This window comes from Rhinatrema bivittatum, chromosome 1, assembly GCF_901001135.1.
Source record: "Rhinatrema bivittatum chromosome 1, aRhiBiv1.1, whole genome shotgun sequence".
In the NCBI taxonomy this organism is placed as follows: Eukaryota; Metazoa; Chordata; class Amphibia; order Gymnophiona; family Rhinatrematidae; genus Rhinatrema; species Rhinatrema bivittatum.
In genome coordinates this window covers 331122747-331141554 of record NC_042615.1, presented here as the reverse complement: position 1 = coordinate 331141554, position 18808 = coordinate 331122747, and the positions used below count along the sequence as shown (strand labels likewise).

Sequence of the window (18808 nt, the reverse complement as noted above, 5' to 3'; positions counted from 1 at the left end):
TGGGAATGTTTGATTTCCAGATGCCCTGAAATTGTCATGGATTAACAGGCAGAGAGGAAGTAGGGTAATTGTGCACACACAGGCTCTCTCTCTCTCTGTCTCTCACACACGCACTCTCACACATGCTCTTGCTCACTCTCATTTTCACATACACACATGCTCTCATTCTCACATAAATTCATGCTCTCTCTCTCACACACACACACATACTCTCTCTCATTCTCACATCCACACATGTGCTCTCTCACTCTCTCCCCCCCCCCCCCCAGTTGCAGCAGTCTCCTCCTTCAGTCCCCGTGGCCTCAAGGGAATGACTTCCGGCCACAGGGGCTGACTCAGCTCTGGACTTGGACTCCTTCCGGCAGGGTAGGGTAGAGCACGCTCCTCCTCCACCTCTGAAGCAGTGTGGTCCTGCCAAAATAGCAGTAAGTGGAAAAGCAGCGCAGCCCCACCGAAATTATACAGAACGGTCGGCGGGGGCCGTGCATGTTCCCATGATTACAATGGTTTACATAAAAACATTCATAGATAAAAATAACATACAAGGTAAACTCGCATATAAAATAAAGGATTATTAATAGCATATAAACAATTCCAGAGGGATATTTTCCAGAGCACCTTTTTATCTATTGGGTAATCTGAATGCTAAGGCTATGCTAAGTTAGAGGCATTTTTAGAGAGCCAAGTTTTCAGGTCATGCTTGAAATTCTGTCTGATGTTGTTCTTAGTTTTTCTGGCATGGAGTTCCAGAGTTTTGGGTCAGCTACAGATAACAATCTGTCTCTTGTTTGAGTCAAATGAGTGTCTCTTATTGTAGGGATTTTTAAGAGGCCTTTCTTTGTTTTGAGCTCTCAGCAGTCGAATGGGGTTGTGTTGTTGGAGTGTCACTTCCAGTAATCCGTTATTGTCAGTATTTAAGCTGTTGAATATTGTTGTTGATACTTTATAGTGGATTCTTGATTGGATAGGTAGCCAGTGTAGTGCCATTAATATTGGTGAGATTATGATCATATTTCTTAATTCCAGTTAAAAGTCTTGCAGCAGTGTTTTGAAGTAGTTGTAGTGGTTTTATGTTACTCACTGGAAGTCCTAGCGGTAATGAATTACAGTAATAAAGGTTAGAAAATATTAAGGTTTGCAATACAATGAGGAAGTCTGTTGTCATTAGTAATGGTTTCAATCAGCTCGGTATCCTCCGTTTGTTGTAGCCAGATTTAATCAAATTACTTATATAATTTTTCAAGCTTTCATACAGATTTACTCCTAGGTTTCTTACTTCTTTTGATGGAATAATTTGGTAGTTTTCCATTTCAAAAGCAGAAGGTATTGGTATTTGTGGGTTTCTGTTTAGCCAGATTTCAGTTTTTTTGGTATTTAATACAAGTTTTAGTTGTGATAATTTTTCTTGAATTATTGTATAATTTTTTAGTATAGATGTTGTGTTATCCAATGATTTAGTTAGGGGGATGTAGAATTGTAAGTTATCAGCTTGTAAAAAGAATAGTAGTTTGCATATAAATATTAAATAGTGATGTTGATAGAGCTGATCCTTGTGGTACACCAGTATTACATTTGAAGGTGTCTGATAGATCGTTGTTGAATTTTACATTGAATGTTCTATTACCTCGGAATGATGTAAACCGTTTTAGCACTATTCCATCTATCCCTATATTTTTCATCTGCTCGCAAAGGATTGCATGATCAACTGTATCGAAAGCAGTTTTTATATTTATTTATTTTATTTATTTATTTAGATTTATATTCCACTTTTCACAGCACTTCAAAGAGAATTACATTCAGGTACTTGTAGGTATTTCCCTATCTTTTTATATCAATTAGAACCAGGCAGTATGTTTTGTTAGTATCAAATCCTTTTAGTACTGAGTCTGTTATTGAACGTAATAGAGTATCCATAAAGTGTTTTTTCTTAAATCCAAATTGAGTTGGAGAGAGAATATTTTTGTCATCTAAGTAATCAGTAAGTTGTGTGAGCACTGCTTTCCCAACCAGTATGCCTTCAGAGCTGATCAAGTGTGCCATGGAAAGGTCACCATTGACTGACTGCTGAAATCCTGATCAGCACCTGGGTTCTGCTGTCTGTACCCTGCAGTAACAGCGCACACACCAATGGTGGCTCTTAAATGAGTAGGCGCTCCTTTCTGAGAACATGGTAATCACGCATGCCGCCTCTTCCTGGCTACAGCATGAGCCCTGGAGTGTGGTTATTAATGGGCAGCATGCAGGGCATGAATAGCCGGGCCCTGCTTTATATAGTGTATACACATCACACATAGTACTTCCTCAGGTATCCCATTCTGAACCGCTGTCCTACCCCAAGGCTAAGTGAGATGAGGAGAGTGTGCAGTGAACACTGGATGTGATTTACTATGAGTATTAGGGGGCTGCAGCAGCATTGAAGGAGTTCTGGCAGCCACATGCAGCAGTCACAAGCCACAGACTTCTCCCTTATCTTGTATATAGAGGGAGCTGGTCCATCATGATGGCTTCATGTGTGTCTCTGCACTTCTCCCTTTTATTTAACATTTGGAAGAGACACACTGGTGGGGCTTTCAGTGATTTCCCTAGCACTTCATTTGGACATATGAATCCTTTCTATGTCCATGGCAGTTGGTGTGCCACATAACATTTTTGTTAATGTGGGTATGCCTTGAACTTGAAAAGGTTGGGAAACACCGCAATATCCTATGGAAAATTCACCATTTCTCTTACTCTGTTCTAAGCCTGTTTTTCATTTTGTTTTCTTCCCCCCCCCTCTCTCTAATTCTGTCACATCTCACATTAGAACTCTATACATCACTGCCATTTTACACATCAAACTTTCATTTACTTAAACACTTCATACGTTTGTGGGATGCAATACTGCAGAGTTACGAAAACAAACCTGTAACACTTGGCTAGGACACAGGGGGTATTAATAAGCATGACCCACCTAATCCGAGAACTCATAGTAGAAGGCAGCACTATTACACAGCTTCAGTGTCACACAAACTAGTGCACTTACATCCCTGCCTCATACCACACGCCTAAGTGCATGAACTGTTCTGCACGTTTTCTTGCATGCCTATGGTACCACCGAACAGGTCATATAGAAACTGACAACACACAACCCTGGGCAACAAATGTTCACAAAAGTCATGTTACGGAAATGAAATTAGTCAATTCTTATAAATTTCCATGTGCTAAAAATGAATGTGACTGTGAAAATGCAAAATTGGCTCTAGTTTTTTTGTAATATGCAATAATATAATTACATCTTGAATTGTATGCCAATAGCTCACTGGGCAACAAATTTTCACAAAAGTCATGTTACTGAAATGAAATTAGTCAATTCGTATAAATTTCCATGTGCTAAAAATGAATGTGACTGTGAAAATGCAAAATTGGCTCTAGTTTTTTTGTAATATGCAATAATATAATTACATCTTGAATTGTATGCCAATAGTAGGAGACCTACGGTTAATACCGTTTGAAAAATGAAGTCATAGACTACGTCTTAGATTTCTTTGCTTGTCTCTTGTACACCTGTTCGGGAGCATCTCTGCGGAGTGTCCAGCAGTAGTCAGCCAGCATGAATATTTCAAATGCTCACCCTTTCTGACTGGGCTTCATATAGTACACTGCTGACGTCAGCTTACTCAGCAGCAGCATGGCAGTAGAACTGCATTGCATCAGAAAATGATGTAATAAACTCTGGATGATGTGTGCATGATGGTATTATGCAATATTACATCATTCTAGGCTTATTTACAGTCCTACTGGATAAATTTACATGACTAAACATAGCAAGAGAACTATATTAAATATCTTCAAAACGAGAGCCAATAAAAACTTTTCATGGTCATATTCGTGTTCAGCACATCAAGATACTACAGAGTAGGACCTTTTTAGGTCAGTAACACTTTCATTGTTGCCCAGTATAAAACCATTTACAGAACATTCACAGGCCTCCCAGTGAACCATCTCTCTTCACTTCGACAGAATCAAAGTTCAGCTGCGCAACATCTTTTGCCAATGTTGCTCATAATGCCTCTTCTTGAGGCACTACATTGGCTACCTATCCATTTCCACATATAGTTGTGACTTCTTTACTCACCTGAAGTGCATTCATTCTGCAGCTTCTCATTATCTCTCATCGCGTCCTGCACTCCTCCTTGTGAAATCTGTTTATTGGGCAAAGTCACTCTTACTTATGCCCTTCTTTTCCATCACCATCTCCTGACTCTTTGCTTTTCACCTTACTGCACCATATGGTTGAAACAGACTTCCTGTGCTGGTGTATCATACTCCCTCTCATTCCTTAATCACCCTAAAAATCCTTTTAAGTTTTAACCCTTGGTTCTCCTGATCAAAGCCTTGTTTTAAATCTTTTTTTTTTTTTTTTTTTTTAATAAATGAAATTCCCAAAGTCTCTTAGTTGGCCTGTATGCTTGCCTAGATTGTAAGCTCTACAGAGAAGGAACTATCTCTTATGTACAGTATATTTGTACAGTGTATTTATACAGCAGCTGGTCATATCTTTTAGCGCTATACAAGCTACAATAGTAGTATAGAAAAAAAAGTTTAATTCCCATTCACTTCCTGGTAGAGTAAGATGCTGGATATAGAATTGGGTGCGAGTTGCTCTCTCTCCTCTTTTTGGATGCTGCTGGGGCTGGAGTGAATGGTGGTCTTTTCACTTCTTCCACCCTCTCTTCCTCCTCCATCTATTGCTACTTACTGTCCAATCTATCAAACTATATGCATATATAGTGGCCTTCATTTTCAGTTTAAACAGATTTTTATAAATTTCTGGATTTTTCCAAAAATGGCAATTAGTTTTAACTGATTTTTCACCTTAATTTTAGGCTGATGAAACATCAACTCTAGAGCTGCAGAAGCAGCGTCTCGAGGCCTCCAGCAACTGCTGGAAGCCAGTGTGGGCCACAGCACCTGCAGTGTTTCAAGTCCCGACCCTCCACTTGTGAAAGCACTGGCCCTTCAGTGCCGCTGATGGGGTGTTTCAAGTCTCGCTTTCTGCTCCCTCCAAGCCACCAAAGTGCCTGCTGATTTGGTGCTGAAAATGCAGCATTTGAAGAGGGCCATGCCTACCTAAAGCATTTCCCAGCAGGCTCCCTGGCCTTGCAGAACTGCAGTGCCCTCAGTAACCATGCTGCTAATGGAGAGAGAGAAGCTTGGAGCCACCTGTAGTAAGGATGAATGCTGGTACAATAGGATGGGTGGAAGAGGGAGATTCTTGGGGGCATGGGGAGAGAAAGGGACATGCTAGGCAGGGATGAGGGTTGAGATAGGAATGCTGCTGAGTGGGAGAATCTGCTTAATATTATTTTATTGCCTGGCTTCTGTCCACCAAAATAAAATGAGTCAGATTTTTCCACTGATTTTTCTCCTGGTTTTGTTCTTGACATAATAAACCCTGATAAATTCCCAGGAAAAATTGAAAAAATAAAAACTGAAAATGAAGGTCCCTATATATGCACCAAAGCTGCTCCCTAGCATAGTGATTTCTACCACAGCAATTAAAGCTTCCTGTTATTGAAGTGATGTGATGGATGAATTCCTAGGGACAGGGTGCCCTTATTTGGTCCTCTGCACCATGAATAAAGTTGTTCCCTGTCCTGCACTGGTCTAAAAACTAAAGCAAGGAAAATCATTTCGATCTACAAATAGTAACATCTTAAGCTTAAACACCATATGTTATCTAAATATAAATTTCAGTAATAAGTTACCAATACAAGTATGCACAAGATAGAACACTTCAACTGTACCTAATTCCTGTGCACCCCTCTGCTCCTCCCCTAACATACACAGGGACGGTAACTTTCCGTTGCGACCGTCGCTGCCCGACATCTCCAATCCGCCCACCTCACCTCCTTGGCGACTCCCTTCAAGTGGAAGGTCGGCTGCCATGGCGTCATTCTGCCGTCTTCCTCCGGTGTCTCCGGAGCGGCTCGACGCTGCAATCCATGTTTCAGAAGGGCCTAAGGGCACGTGCGCGGCACGGCCCTGACTGATGTACCAGCAATGGCGCGAACCTCAGGGGTGTCCCCCTGAGATGATGTCAGCAGTACCGGATATATAAGGTCTTAGAAATCGCTAACTAATCGAATTAGCAAGGATTCGTTCTAAGCTACTCTGTCTCCTCGGACTTACCAGGGGTACCCTCTCCTCGGGGGCCTCGCTCTCTCTTCGTTTTTCAGGTCACATTCAGGAACCGGCACTCGCTCCTCGAGGGCCCATGTTCCCAGACTGGTTGCCGAATACTTATTCTGCCTGGAAGTCATCGCTGCCTACTACACCAGTGAGTTTCTCTCTCTCAGAGCTTTCCCTGGAACCAGGTACTCACTCCTCGAGGGCCTAACTCATTCCAGCACCTGGACTACTTCTAGAGACTATTGTGTGAGTGTTACCATCAAGGTTCTGTTCCTGAACTCTGCATACTCTGCCTACTCACTATATTCAGTTTCTCTACAGCTCAGTTATCCAGGATCGCTGTTCCAGTACCCGAGGGACTACAGCCCTGCCGGGCACTGCCACCTCTGGTGGTTCAATATACTGTTTAATAAAAGAACTAGTGTGTGTCTGTCTCCATACTCTGAGCCTGACTGGTGGTCCCTCTCGGGATCTTCCCTCGGGGGCGTGGTCATCTGCCACCGGCCCAAGGATCCACCCACAACTACCTCAAACACCAACACTTTCAAAGGGGCACACAGGTGCACATTGATGTGTGTGTCGGTGCGAGACCATGAATATTGGCGATTTTATAACATAAGGGCATATATGCATGCATATTATAAAATAACCTGAGTGCATGTATCTGTGCATCCAATTTTGAGTGTAGGCGCTCATGCCCACACATATTGGGTTTCGGCTGCATAAGTCAGGTAATTTTTATAGCCAGTGCATGTCCAAGCCAAGACAAGTTTCACCAGTCCATCCACCAGTTCACCAAAGTGTAGAGCTAGATCTTCCAAACTGCCCTGGTTTAAATGCCTGCATTCCCCCAGTTACCCAGACTCTTCAACCCCCTCCGGAATGGCTGTATATTTTGTTTTTTTTTAACTTGCACCTCCTCCATAGCAGAAGTAAAGTCACGTGGCACTAGATTTGAGTACTTGCCCAGGCGCATAGGGACTTGTGCGCACATCTCTTGGCCCGGCCCTGGAATGCTCATTCCTGCCCACATCATGCCCCTTTTTGAATCAGAGTGAGATGTGCACACATCGGGTGGTTTTTAAAACAGGATGGACATGTACATGCCCAACATGCACGCACATCCTCCGATTGTGTACTGGGCTTTTAAAATTCACCTTATAATTTTTCATTGCTAGATCACCATGAACAATAGAAAATCAAATACTTAAAAGGATTCACAGGAGAACTCTCGAGTACCTTCCTATGGTCAAGCTGATATCCCCAGAGCATCAGTTGAAAGTGAGGATAGCTTGGCACTGGACAGTGAGACACACTGGTCCAGTTGCTGCCATGATGGAGATAAGAAAATGAAGGAAATCCTATTGTGGCATGGCCAGTGGCGTAGCTAGACAATTTGGCGCCCGGGGCAAGAGACTTCTTTGGCACCCCCTCCCTCCATCAATGATTTGCATCTTGCGTAAAAATCGACGGTAACATCCTTTCACATACACACGCACCTCTCCTTTCTCACATACACACAGAAGCACCCTTCCAATCCAAGGTTGAACAGCTGGTCTCCGGCGGTGGTTAGCAGACCGGTGTGCACTTCTTCGGCCCCCGCTGGCCTCGATTTTAATGTCTTCGGCCCTCTTGGTCTCCGGTGGGGGCCGAAGAAAAGAAGATGGGCACTGCCCAGTCGGCCCCCGCTTAAGGCTGGCTGGGAGGCGCCCATCTTCTTTGCTTCGGCCTCCGCCGCTGCCGGCCTCGATTTTTTAATTTATTCGGCCCCCGCCAGCCTTCGGGGGCCGGCTGTCTCTGGCGGAGGCCGAAGAAATTAAAATCAAAGCCGGCGGAGGCCGAAGAAAAGAAGATGGGCGCCTCCCAGCCAGCCTCAAGCGGCCTCTATTTTAATTTCTCCAGTGGGGGCTGGCTGGGAGGTTCCCATCTTCATTTCTTCGGCCCGCGCGCCGCTGGCTGATCTTCTTTTCTTCGGCCCCGCTGGCCTCGATTTGTATTTCTTCGGCCCCTGCCGGCTTGGCGAAGGCATTGAGGCTGGGCTGAAGAAGAGCCACGCGGTCGAGACCACGTGACCAGGTAGACTGGCCCACCGGGGGATGCCCGATCCCCCAATAGGCCAATCCACCCCTGACCATTACTATAAATCTCTCATAACAAAACAAAAAAAAAAAAAGACGATCTGCCAGTATTCAACAACACTTACATCTGGGCTTAAAATACTAATTTCTTTTTTTATTTAAATAGCTTTTTGGCGCCCCCTTAGACCCGGCGCCTGGGGCGGCCACCCACCCCTTGCTATCAGAGTCTTGAATACAACCATTGACTTGGTGGCATGTTAACCCCCAGGTCTAAGTCCACATCTTTTATTTGATCATCTGAGGTAAATGCCTGGTTTGGCCTCTGTTGGAAATGGGATGCAAGGCTTGATGGACCCTTGGTCTGACTCAGCATGGCAATTTCTTATGTTCTTAGGTTTGGATGCTGGATCCAAGATGGTGTCGGCACCTTCAGTCTGAACTCCGTGCTAGCTTGCTTCTAATTTTCCTTCTTAATTTTACCTAAAATGCCGCATTCTGGTGGGAAAAGGCGAGCTAGGGAGAAGACCTACCCTGGGGCCTCCTCTCCAATGCTGGTGACTGGCCTGATGGATGGACACATCGTTCAAGGTGGTCTTTCATCGGGAGTGGAGTCACTGGGGCTGGGAACTGAGGAAAAAAGAACAAGTTGTCCCCCCTGACTCAGTCATCGTTGTCTTCTATGTTGAGAATTGCTCCGGAAAACCCTGCTGTGCTCAGGAACCCAGATGAGTCTGGGTCGGTCGCCAGCCGATGATGCAAGCAGCTGAGGAGCGCGGGCAGGGAGCTCTCTACCGGGAGGAGGAAGTGCAGATGCCGAGGTGTTTCTGCTTGGTGAGTTAGCTGGTCCCACTGCCTTGGGAGAGCAGTCTATGGTGAAGGGAAGAGGTTCTTCTACCCCCTTGGCTACGCATCAGTGATTTTCTTTGGTAAGACCTGAACAAATAACTTTAGACTCCATCTGGGAGGCAATTGAAGGACTTGGAAGTTCCCTTACAAATCAGTTAGTCATTAGTTCTAAGATCTAAGGAAAATGATATTCATTTGCAAATGGTTGAAAATTCCTCCAAAGCTACATCTCAACAGATCAATGAGATTAATACGAGTTTGATATCCGTTAAATCTTTACAGGAATGTCTTTTAAAAGATAGCAATAAGTTATCAAATAAAGTTGAGAATTTGAAGAATGCTATTCAGGCTAAAAATCTCCGTTTAGTGAAATTCCCCAAGATTCCTTATACATCGCCTAAAAATATGTTTAAAAGGTATTTAATAGAGATCCTTAAAGTTTCTGAGCAAGCTGTACCTCCACTGTCATGGGCATTTTACCTGCCCCCGTTTAAGAAGGGGAAAGAAGAAGATCGGCCTGAGATTTTATATGAAGTTTCTTTGGAGCGTCCTGATTTGCTAAATATACCTGATTTGAACATTTCTGAATTCTTAAGAGACTTCAGATTCTGCTCAAGTTACGCCAGCAACTTTGATTGTAACCTTCGTATTAGAACCGGACTGAGATTGGATATTGAAGCTTTTTTTTTAAGCACCGTTCAGAGTTCTCCTTACAGCTCCAAGTTAGAGTTTTCCCAGATGTGTCCAAGCAACACAAAAGAAGAAACAATTTTTGTTGCTTAGACCTAAGGTATTACAAATAGGGGCTTTTTTCTTATTAAAATTTCCCTGTAAATGTTATATTAAATATAGGGATGTTTCCTAGATTTTCTTTTCTCCTTCACAGTTCATTCAATTTCTGAGCGATTAAAATTGTAACCTCTCAGGATAGTGTAATTTAAATTTACTATTAGTATGTCTCCCGTAAGGCTGCATATTTCTCTATTTAATTTTGACCTTCTCTTGAGGTGCTGATTTTTTTTCCTATTGAAAATATTTCTTGGAATTATGGAATTGGATTCCCTTAAACTCTGGACTTGATTGTATGAAGTTTTGTTATTACTTATACTTGTTATATATTGAATTGTGAACTTCATATATTTTCCAAATATCAAGATTTCTTGATTTGTAATCAAATATGAGTATAAATTAAAAATTAAAAAAAAAAAAAGGTTTGGATAAGTTCTTGGAGGAGAAGTCCATTAACTGCTATTAATAAGACTTAGGGAATAGCCACTGCTAGTATTGGCATCAGTGTCATGGGATCTACTTAGTGTTTGGGTACTTGCCAGGTTCTTGTGGCCTGGTGTGGCCTCTGTTGGAAACAGGATGCTGGGCTTTATGGACACTTAGTTTGACCCAGTTTGGCATTCTTATGTTCTAATGTCACCCCAACCAGTACGAGGAAGTGGGAAGACAAAGTGACAAAATCAATCTTTTCAAAAAAACAGAAAAGGCAACTAGGAAGAGCAGCTGGAAAGCTCTAAGACCACAAATGCTCATAGTTTAAGCAATAAAATCCTGGACCTGCAGGCCCTAATGGCAGAGGCAGAATTGGACATTGTTGCTGATACAGAGACACGGTTCACCGAGTCTCATGATTGGGATGCCGCCATCCCGGGCTATAACTTGTTAAGGAAGGACAGAGAAGGCAGAAAAGGGGGAGGAGTATCTCTTTATGTCAAAAACAATATCCAATTCAACAACAATAAAACATCATACATATGTGGAAACTAAATTTTTTTTGCTTTATATGAACGGAAATCTCATAAATTTTCAACTTTGAAAAAGCCAGCTGTAAAAGCTTTAGACAGTCAAATGTATCTAGACTGTTGTGCTCCATTTTTTAATCATTGATTTCCTTTCACTAACTTTGAAAAAGCCAGATGTAAAGGTTTTAGACAGTCAATTATGTAGAACACTTATCTTTAGCTTTTTCTTGCCTTCTTAATATCGAACTGGCATAATGTTAACAAGCGCCGCCGCTCTCCCCTGGAGCTTGACCAGCGCCCCCACTTTCCCTTAGAGCTTTGTTCGGGGGCCACCGCTCTTTTGCCTAGGAGTCACCGCTCCGCTCTTTTATCGTGACGGAAACGCTGTACCCAAGAAGAGGACACAGAACCACGCCATATTGCAAGGACCATAATATATGAGCTATTGTCACAGGCCCCTGAGGAAGTATTAACACGAAACACGAGCCGTGTTGGGCGAAGTAGAGCGGCGGCTCTCACAGCATAACGCCTGTTTTAAACCAAAACGAGGTGGCTTCCAGATAAAAGAGTGGAGCGGTGACTCCTAGGCAAAAGAGTAATGGCCCCTGGACAAAGCTCTAAGGGAAAGTGGGGGCGCTGGTCAAGCTCCAGGGGAGAGCGGCGGTGCTTGTTAATATTATACCGGTTCGATATTAAGAATTAGAACCATGTGCTTAGGTCACAGATAGATGGCCTGACATTCACCTCTAGAATTTTCTGATATAGAGCAGAATTCACGGGTGCATCAATGATAGCAAATGATCCAGGTCCTGATACAGTTAAGAAGCCCCACACCATGCTAAGGCCACCATTATGCTTGACAGTTGGGATGAGGTTTTTATATTGGAATATAGTATTTAGTTTTTGCCAAACAAAACATTTGTTACTGTGAATTAAATGTTCAATTTTTGACTCATGTCAAAACATTTAGAGTTCTATCCATCTGCGGTCAGGCAAATAATCTAGCCAGTTACAATTGTCCTGCCAAGATCACCCCAAGACCAAAGTGGAAAATCATCTACAATGTCCCAAAGAACCCCAGACTGACATCTAAAGATTTCTTGCTGTGGCTGCTGATCCAAGAATTCATGCATCAACCATCAAGAAAAAAACTGAATGGGAATGGTGTTCGTAGGAAGATAGCTCTGAAGGAAACCACTGCTCTAAAAAGAACATTGCTATCTGCCTCGGGCTCATCAAAGAGCCTCTGGATGACCCACAAGACTTCTGGAATAACGTTCACATGAGTCAAACATTGAACTTTTCAGTCATCACCATAACATTTTGCTGTAGGAAAGTTCTCTGCTGACAACGCCGGTAGCTTACTGTACCAGCTTTGCTGTCAAAGCAATACTGAATTCCACTGGGAGTGGTATGACTGTACCACACTCTCCGTTTTGGATGGGGTGGGAGGGCAGGGGGGAGAGTTTGGATTAGGAAGGGGTCGGATGACAGACATATTTTCAGAATTCGGGTGAGGAGAGAAGCTCATTGGACAATAGGCCTGCTTAAAAATCTGTTAGTGGGCTTGGGGGAAGGAAGGGGTTTGGGCGCTCTGCCGTACATCTGTTTGAATAATTTAGTGGGGTGGGAAAGTAGAGAATTGGGCCTTGTAACCTGCAACGATTCTTTTTTTTTAATTTTTGCCTTCTGCCAGTTAACGTAGCCAGAAATATTCAAACCTATCCAGTTAAGTTTGAAAGTTATCCAGGTAATGTATGCCCAGATAACTTTAGCCAAGTATATTCAGTATGGAGACTTGTCCTGTTGAGTATCCCTGACAAGTTAGCTGGCTAACTTTAGCCAAGAAAATTGTCCGTTACTGATAGTAGTCCTTTTAGTGGGCTTTTTGTAAATAGCATGGTATGCTCGGATTCATGCACTATTTAGTGGGTGTCAGCTAAAGGCTAAAATTTAAAGGGCAGTTTCAAAGGTAAATAGTGATTTAGTAGCATAAACTCTCCATCTGAAAATTATCCTCCCTCAATGCTGTTTAAGGTTTGTGCGTTGTATCCTGGGCATCCACTACCCCCACCCCCAGTACTCGGGTAAGGAGGAAGGGAATATTTTATGCATACTAGTTGGTATCAGGTACCAGAGATGAATTTGATATTGAGACCCTGTAATGGAACCATAGGGGAGGCCTGAGAGAAAAGGTAACAGGGCAGATATTAAGAAAGGGGTTAACATAAGGAGAGGCGGGGCGGAGATCAGGAGGGAAGGGGGAGGGAGGAGCTGGGATGTTCAGGATTGGCCGAGGAGGGTGATTCAAATATGCGGCCATGGGGCTGAAGTCCTCCTTTTTGATCTGCTCGGCCTGCTGATCAGCATCCCACCCTACTCTCCCGTGCCTGTTATGGGATTGGTTAAGGGAGTTAGCAATGGGGTAGTCACAGCATTTAGGCATGGTGACCAGCAAGATAACAGGGTCCCCAAAACCTCCCATGCATTTTTATTCTAGCTAATGGGCAACAGCCTGTGGGGTTGGACATGGAGGCAAGGAAGTCTCAGGGCCAGTGGCCCACTACACATAGATCTAGAGCCTGGGCACTTTGATGGCGGCCAGGGGAAAAGTAAAGGGGCATGGCATGAGCAGCCCTCAACCAAGGTCGGGTGACTTCTATGGTCAGCCTGCCAGTGACTCCCATCATTGCTTTAGGCTTCTACATTCGGTTGTATTAGGCTGCCAATGGCTTGTTGGCTTAGGGGATTGGGCGTTAGTCACCTCAGGAGTGTATTTCAGGATACAATGATATGTCAAGGCAGGATGCATTTGTATTAGTTCTGTTGTATTTGTGTTCAATTATATTGTTCAATTGCTTGATGTAATTGCCTTATGCTGCGGCCTTAATCTGTCCATTGAATATCATATGAATCCTATTTAGTGTGGTGGTCTTATTCTTGGGGAAAGGTGGTGGGAGGGAAGGAGGAACAAGAGGTAAAAAATGAAGGTCTTACCCCATTCATATTGTGATTTTTGGATGTTTGTGCAAAGCGAAGTCCCCCTAAATTGTCCCATTGCTGCTCAGATACATTAACATAATTAAAGGATATTTACGTTTTTATTCATTATACAATAAATTGCAGTATCAAACCCCTGTGCTATTCATTTGTTAAAATAATTTCCGAAAGTGTACCTTTCTCATGATGTACAGATAAAAAAAAGTTTGCTATGTTTAAAATGAGATCCCTGAATATTAACCAGATAATCTTTCCTGTTCATTTTGTATCACATAGGCTTTAAAGTCTATAATCCTTGTATTGTGAAGTAGGTTTATCACCCAAATACCAATGAGTTTGAGTTGTGCATTGGTTTTGTTTATATTACAGGTGGCTGCTTTTGCTGATGTAAACTGTGCAGCACAGAACTTGCAGAAGATCAGTAGCATAGACAAGGCCGCCGTAAGAAGATGGCTGGCCGCAAAATGTGGAAGTGAGGAGCGTCAGGAAGCTAAAAGGTTGTATTCTATTGTCTAGAATTCCCACAGCATTCTTGAGAAATTATTTGATAAGCAAGCAAAACTGAGTATTTTTAAAACAGAAAGAAAGGTCAACAAACAAGCTGTAGGTGATGCAGTGCGTTTGGACTGACTTGATGCATTGGGGGGTAATTTTGTGACATCGTGCATAAGCTAAGCCAGCAGAAGTTGTACCAAGTTTCAAAGAGAATTTACTCACATGAGCCTTTTTTCAAAATCATCCCACCAAATCTACCTGCACACAATTACACCCGCAGAAATGGGGAGAGGTTTTTCCGGAAAATGTATGCGCCTAATTATTTAAAATCCAAACTTATGCACAGAAGTGCCACCCCCTCGCCACCTCTGCCCCTGGGGACGTCTCTGCTCAGTCTGGGTAAATTTACATGCGAATTGGACATATGTGCATAGGTTTACCCACATATTGGGCAGGCAGTGTTAAAAAAAAAAAAAATTCCATTTCTGCAGGTAAAACATGGTTTTACCTGCAGAAATGCTTTTTAAAATTATTCTCCTTGTAACTAGCTTACATCAACAATGCTCACTTTGGGTCAGAGCTGAAGTTTCAGGCAAGCCTCAATCTTTTAGGGTTTCAAGCTTGGCTTTATTCAAAAAGGCAGCATAACAGTAATGTTCTGGCTTGCAAGTACAGGTTCAGTTTACCTCAAAGAGCTTTGCACAATAGGCTTTCCGTTCCAAGGGTTCAATTTACGGTACTCAAAACAGATCCAATTCAGGGTCAGAATCTCTGGGTACTCCATTCTTTCATTTTAACAAGCACACATACATCTTACTGCAAATAACAGAACTGCATGAATCTCCCACCGGAGACTCCTGCTCAGCTCAACAGCCCTTGAATTGCTCGGAAGAATGTGGTCTCCCCAGAGATTCCTTTTGTAAACCATGAGGATCAGTCCAGTTCCTCAGGGGCGGAGTTGCAGGTCTTTCCCTCAGACTCTATGCAAACCCTCCTGACTTGCTCAACTTTAAACTTACCAACACCACCCAGTGGCTTAAAGGCAGAGCACCAGCCTCATACCAACAGACTACCGGTACAAGGCCAGGCCAGAGTATTTTTGACCTTAAGCAATATGAGTTACAGATGTAATTACCTGAATATACAAGTAAATTATGGATTATAGAATAATAGTATTTGTTTTCAGAGCTGAAAAGAATTGTAATGTAGAAACGATGGGGGAGAGTAGGATGATGTGTTTGCAGAGAGATCAGAAAGGAGGGAGACAAAGAAGAGAATTTACCACTATAAGAGTATATTGGAGCATATTTACTAAAGTACATTTAAACATGTTTGTGCCAGATATTTATACCACAAAATTATAGTGAACCGGCAAAATGTGTGCTGCGATAATTTAACATGATATTAAATAAAGGGTGTGAAACCTTCAGTAAATACTGCATTAAAAATGGTTTTGTTGCTACCAGTTGATCTGATCCTATCACGTGGATGGGGCAAAGAAAAGCCTAATGTTAATTGGGGCCATTTTTATCAATGGAGGAACAGGGCAGGAGTGAGTGGAGATAGAGGGTGGGGGAGGTGGTGGGAGGAGAACATAAGACGTGCCATGCTGGGTCAGACCAAGATCTATCGAGTCCAGCATCCTCTCTCTGACAGTGGCCAATCCAGAGGCAGATCCCATAAAGTAGATCTAATTCTTCTTGCTCCTTCCAGGGATAGCAATAGCTATTTTTAGTCTACCTGGCTAATAATGAAACATAGAAATGACGGCAGAAAAAGACCAATCTGCCCAGCAAGCTTCCACATTTATTTTCCCATACTTATCTATTTCACCAACCAGCAAGTTCAGGGCTCTTGTTGGTAGCTATTTGATACAAATTTCCTGCCATCCCCTGCCATTGATGCAGAGAGTAATGTTGGAGTTGCATCAAAGGTGAGCATAAGGCTTAATGGTTAAGGGTAGTAACCGCTGCATCAAGCAAGTTACCCCAATGCTTGTTTATCTAGACTGCACAGATCAATGCCTTGTTGGATGTTGTCTTAATGTCAATCCTCTTCTCCATATTTCCCTCTGCTGTTGAAGCAGAGAACAACGCTTTATATGCAATCAAAATGATATATCAGGCTTAATTGGTTTAAGGTAGTAACCGCCATAATAAACAAGCTACCCCCACGCTTATTTGTTTACCCAGATTGTGACGTTCAGTCCTTGGTGGTTGTTATCTGAATGCAAATCCTCTTTTCCACATTCCCCCCTTGCAGTTGAAGCAGAGAGCAATGTTGGAGTTGCATTAACCGTGCGAAGGCTTATTGAGTAAAGGTAGTAATCACAGGTAGTAGCCTCCATTTCAGTAAGCCACCCCCATGGTTCTTCTCTTCATTCCCATCCTCTAGCCTTTATGGATCCACAGTGTTTATCCCATGCCCCTTTGAAATCCTTCACAGTTTTAGTATTCACCACTTCCTCCGGAAGGGCATTCCAAGCATCCACTATCCTCTCCATGAAGAAATACTTCCTGACTTTGGTTCTGAGTCTTCCTCCCTGGAGTTTCAAATCGTGACCCCTAGTTCTACTGATTTTTTTTTCCAATGTAAAAGGTTTGTTGTTGACCATGGATCATTAAAATCTTTCAAGTATCTGAAAGTCTATATCATATCACCCCTGCTTCTCCTCTCCTCCAGGGTATACATATTTAGGTTCTTCAATCTCTCCTCATAAGTCATTTTATGAAGACCATCCACCTTTTTGGTCTCCCTTCTCCCGACCGCCTCCATCCTGTCTCTGTCTCTTTGGAGATACGGTTTCCAGAACTGAACACAATACTCCAGGTGAGGCCTCATCAAGGCCCTGTACAAGGGGATCATCACTTCCTTTCTCTTACTAGATATTCCTCTCGCTATGCAGCCCAGCATTCTTCTGGCTTTAGCTATCGCCTTGTCACATTGTTTCGCCGACTTTTGATCATTAGACACTATCACTCCAAGGTCTCTCTCCTGCTCCATGCACATCAGCCCTTCACCCCCCCATCAAATACAGTTCTTTTGGATTTCCACACCCCATATGCATGACTCTGCACTTCTTGGAATTTAATCTCAGCTGCCATATATTCGACCAGTCTTTCAGCTTCTTTAAATCCCATCTCATTCTCTCCACTCCTTCTGGCGTGTCCACTCTGTTGCAGATCTTAGTATCGTCCGCAAAAAGACAAACCTTACATTCTATCCCTTCCGCAGTGTCGCCCATAAAGATATTGAACAGGACCAGTCCCAACACCTATCCTTGCGGCACTCCGCTTAACACCGCTCTCTCTTCAGAGTAAGTTCCATTTACCAAAACGCATTGTCTTCTGTCCATCAACCAGTTTGCAATCCAGGCCACCACCTTGGCACTCACTCCTAAGCTTCTCATTTTATTCACAAGCCTCCTGTGCGGGACCGTATCAAAAGCTTTGCTGAAATCCAAGTAGATGACATCGAGCACTCTTCCTCGATTTAATTCCCTAGTTACCCAATCAAAAAAAGTCAGTCAGATTTGTCTGACAGGACCTTCCTCTGGTGAATCCATGCTGCCTCTGGTACAGCAATTCTTCTGACTGTAGATAGTTCACTATTCTTTCTTTCAGCAGCGACTCCATTACTTTTCCCACCACCGAGGTGAGGCTAACCTGCCTGTAGTTTCCAACCTCCTCTCTGCTCCCACTCTTATGAAGCGGGACCACCACCGCTCTTCTCCAATCACTCGGCACCACTCCCATTTCCAGGGATCTATTGAACAGATCACACAGCGGAGCCACCAGCACATTTCTGAGCTCCCTCAGTATCCTGGGATGCACCTCATCAGGCTCCATGGCTTTGTCCACTTATAGTTTTCCTAGCTCTTCCCATACATTCTCTTCTGTAAACGGAGTTACATCTACTCCACTCCCCTCCAGTTCCTTGTTTAGTAGCGACGGTCCTTCTCCAGGGTCCTCTTTAGTGAACACCGAACTGAAGTATTTAATATTTCTGCCATTTCTTCGTCTCTATCCATACATTGATCCTTTTCACCTTTCAATTTCACTATACCACTTTGAACTTTTCTCCTTTCTCTGAATTATCTGAAAAATGTTTTGTCACCTCGCTTTTACCTCTTTGGCAATCTTTTCTTCCACTTGACTTTTTGCAGTCTTGATTACTTTCTTCGTCTCCCTCAGTTCTACCAGATATTCTTCTTTGTGCTCCTCCCTTTGGGATTCTTTATATTTCTTGAACGCTTTTCTTTTAGCTTTTATTTTGTCAGCCACCTCCTTTGAGAACCAGATAGATTTCATTTTTCTCTTGCTTTTCTTTACTTTTCTAACATATAGATTAGTTGCCTTGGTAATTGTTCTTTTTAGTTTGGTCCATTGTTGTTCCACATCTCTCTCGTTCTCCCAGCCTTTTAGTTCTTCCTCCAGGTACTTCCCCATTTCATCAAAGTTTGTGTTT

The 18808-nt window shown here is 43.0% G+C and overlaps 1 protein-coding gene across 1 annotated transcript in view; it reads left to right on the top strand.

Annotated features, from left to right (window-relative positions):
• Positions 1-18808, top strand: part of LOC115089699 (probable E3 ubiquitin-protein ligase HERC6) — a 192808-nt gene that overhangs the window by 79687 nt on the left and 94313 nt on the right. Inside the window, exon 9 of the mRNA XM_029597905.1 lies at positions 14216-14343. Coding sequence (XP_029453765.1) covers positions 14216-14343 — 128 coding nt within the window. The remainder of the gene's footprint in view (positions 1-14215; positions 14344-18808) is intronic.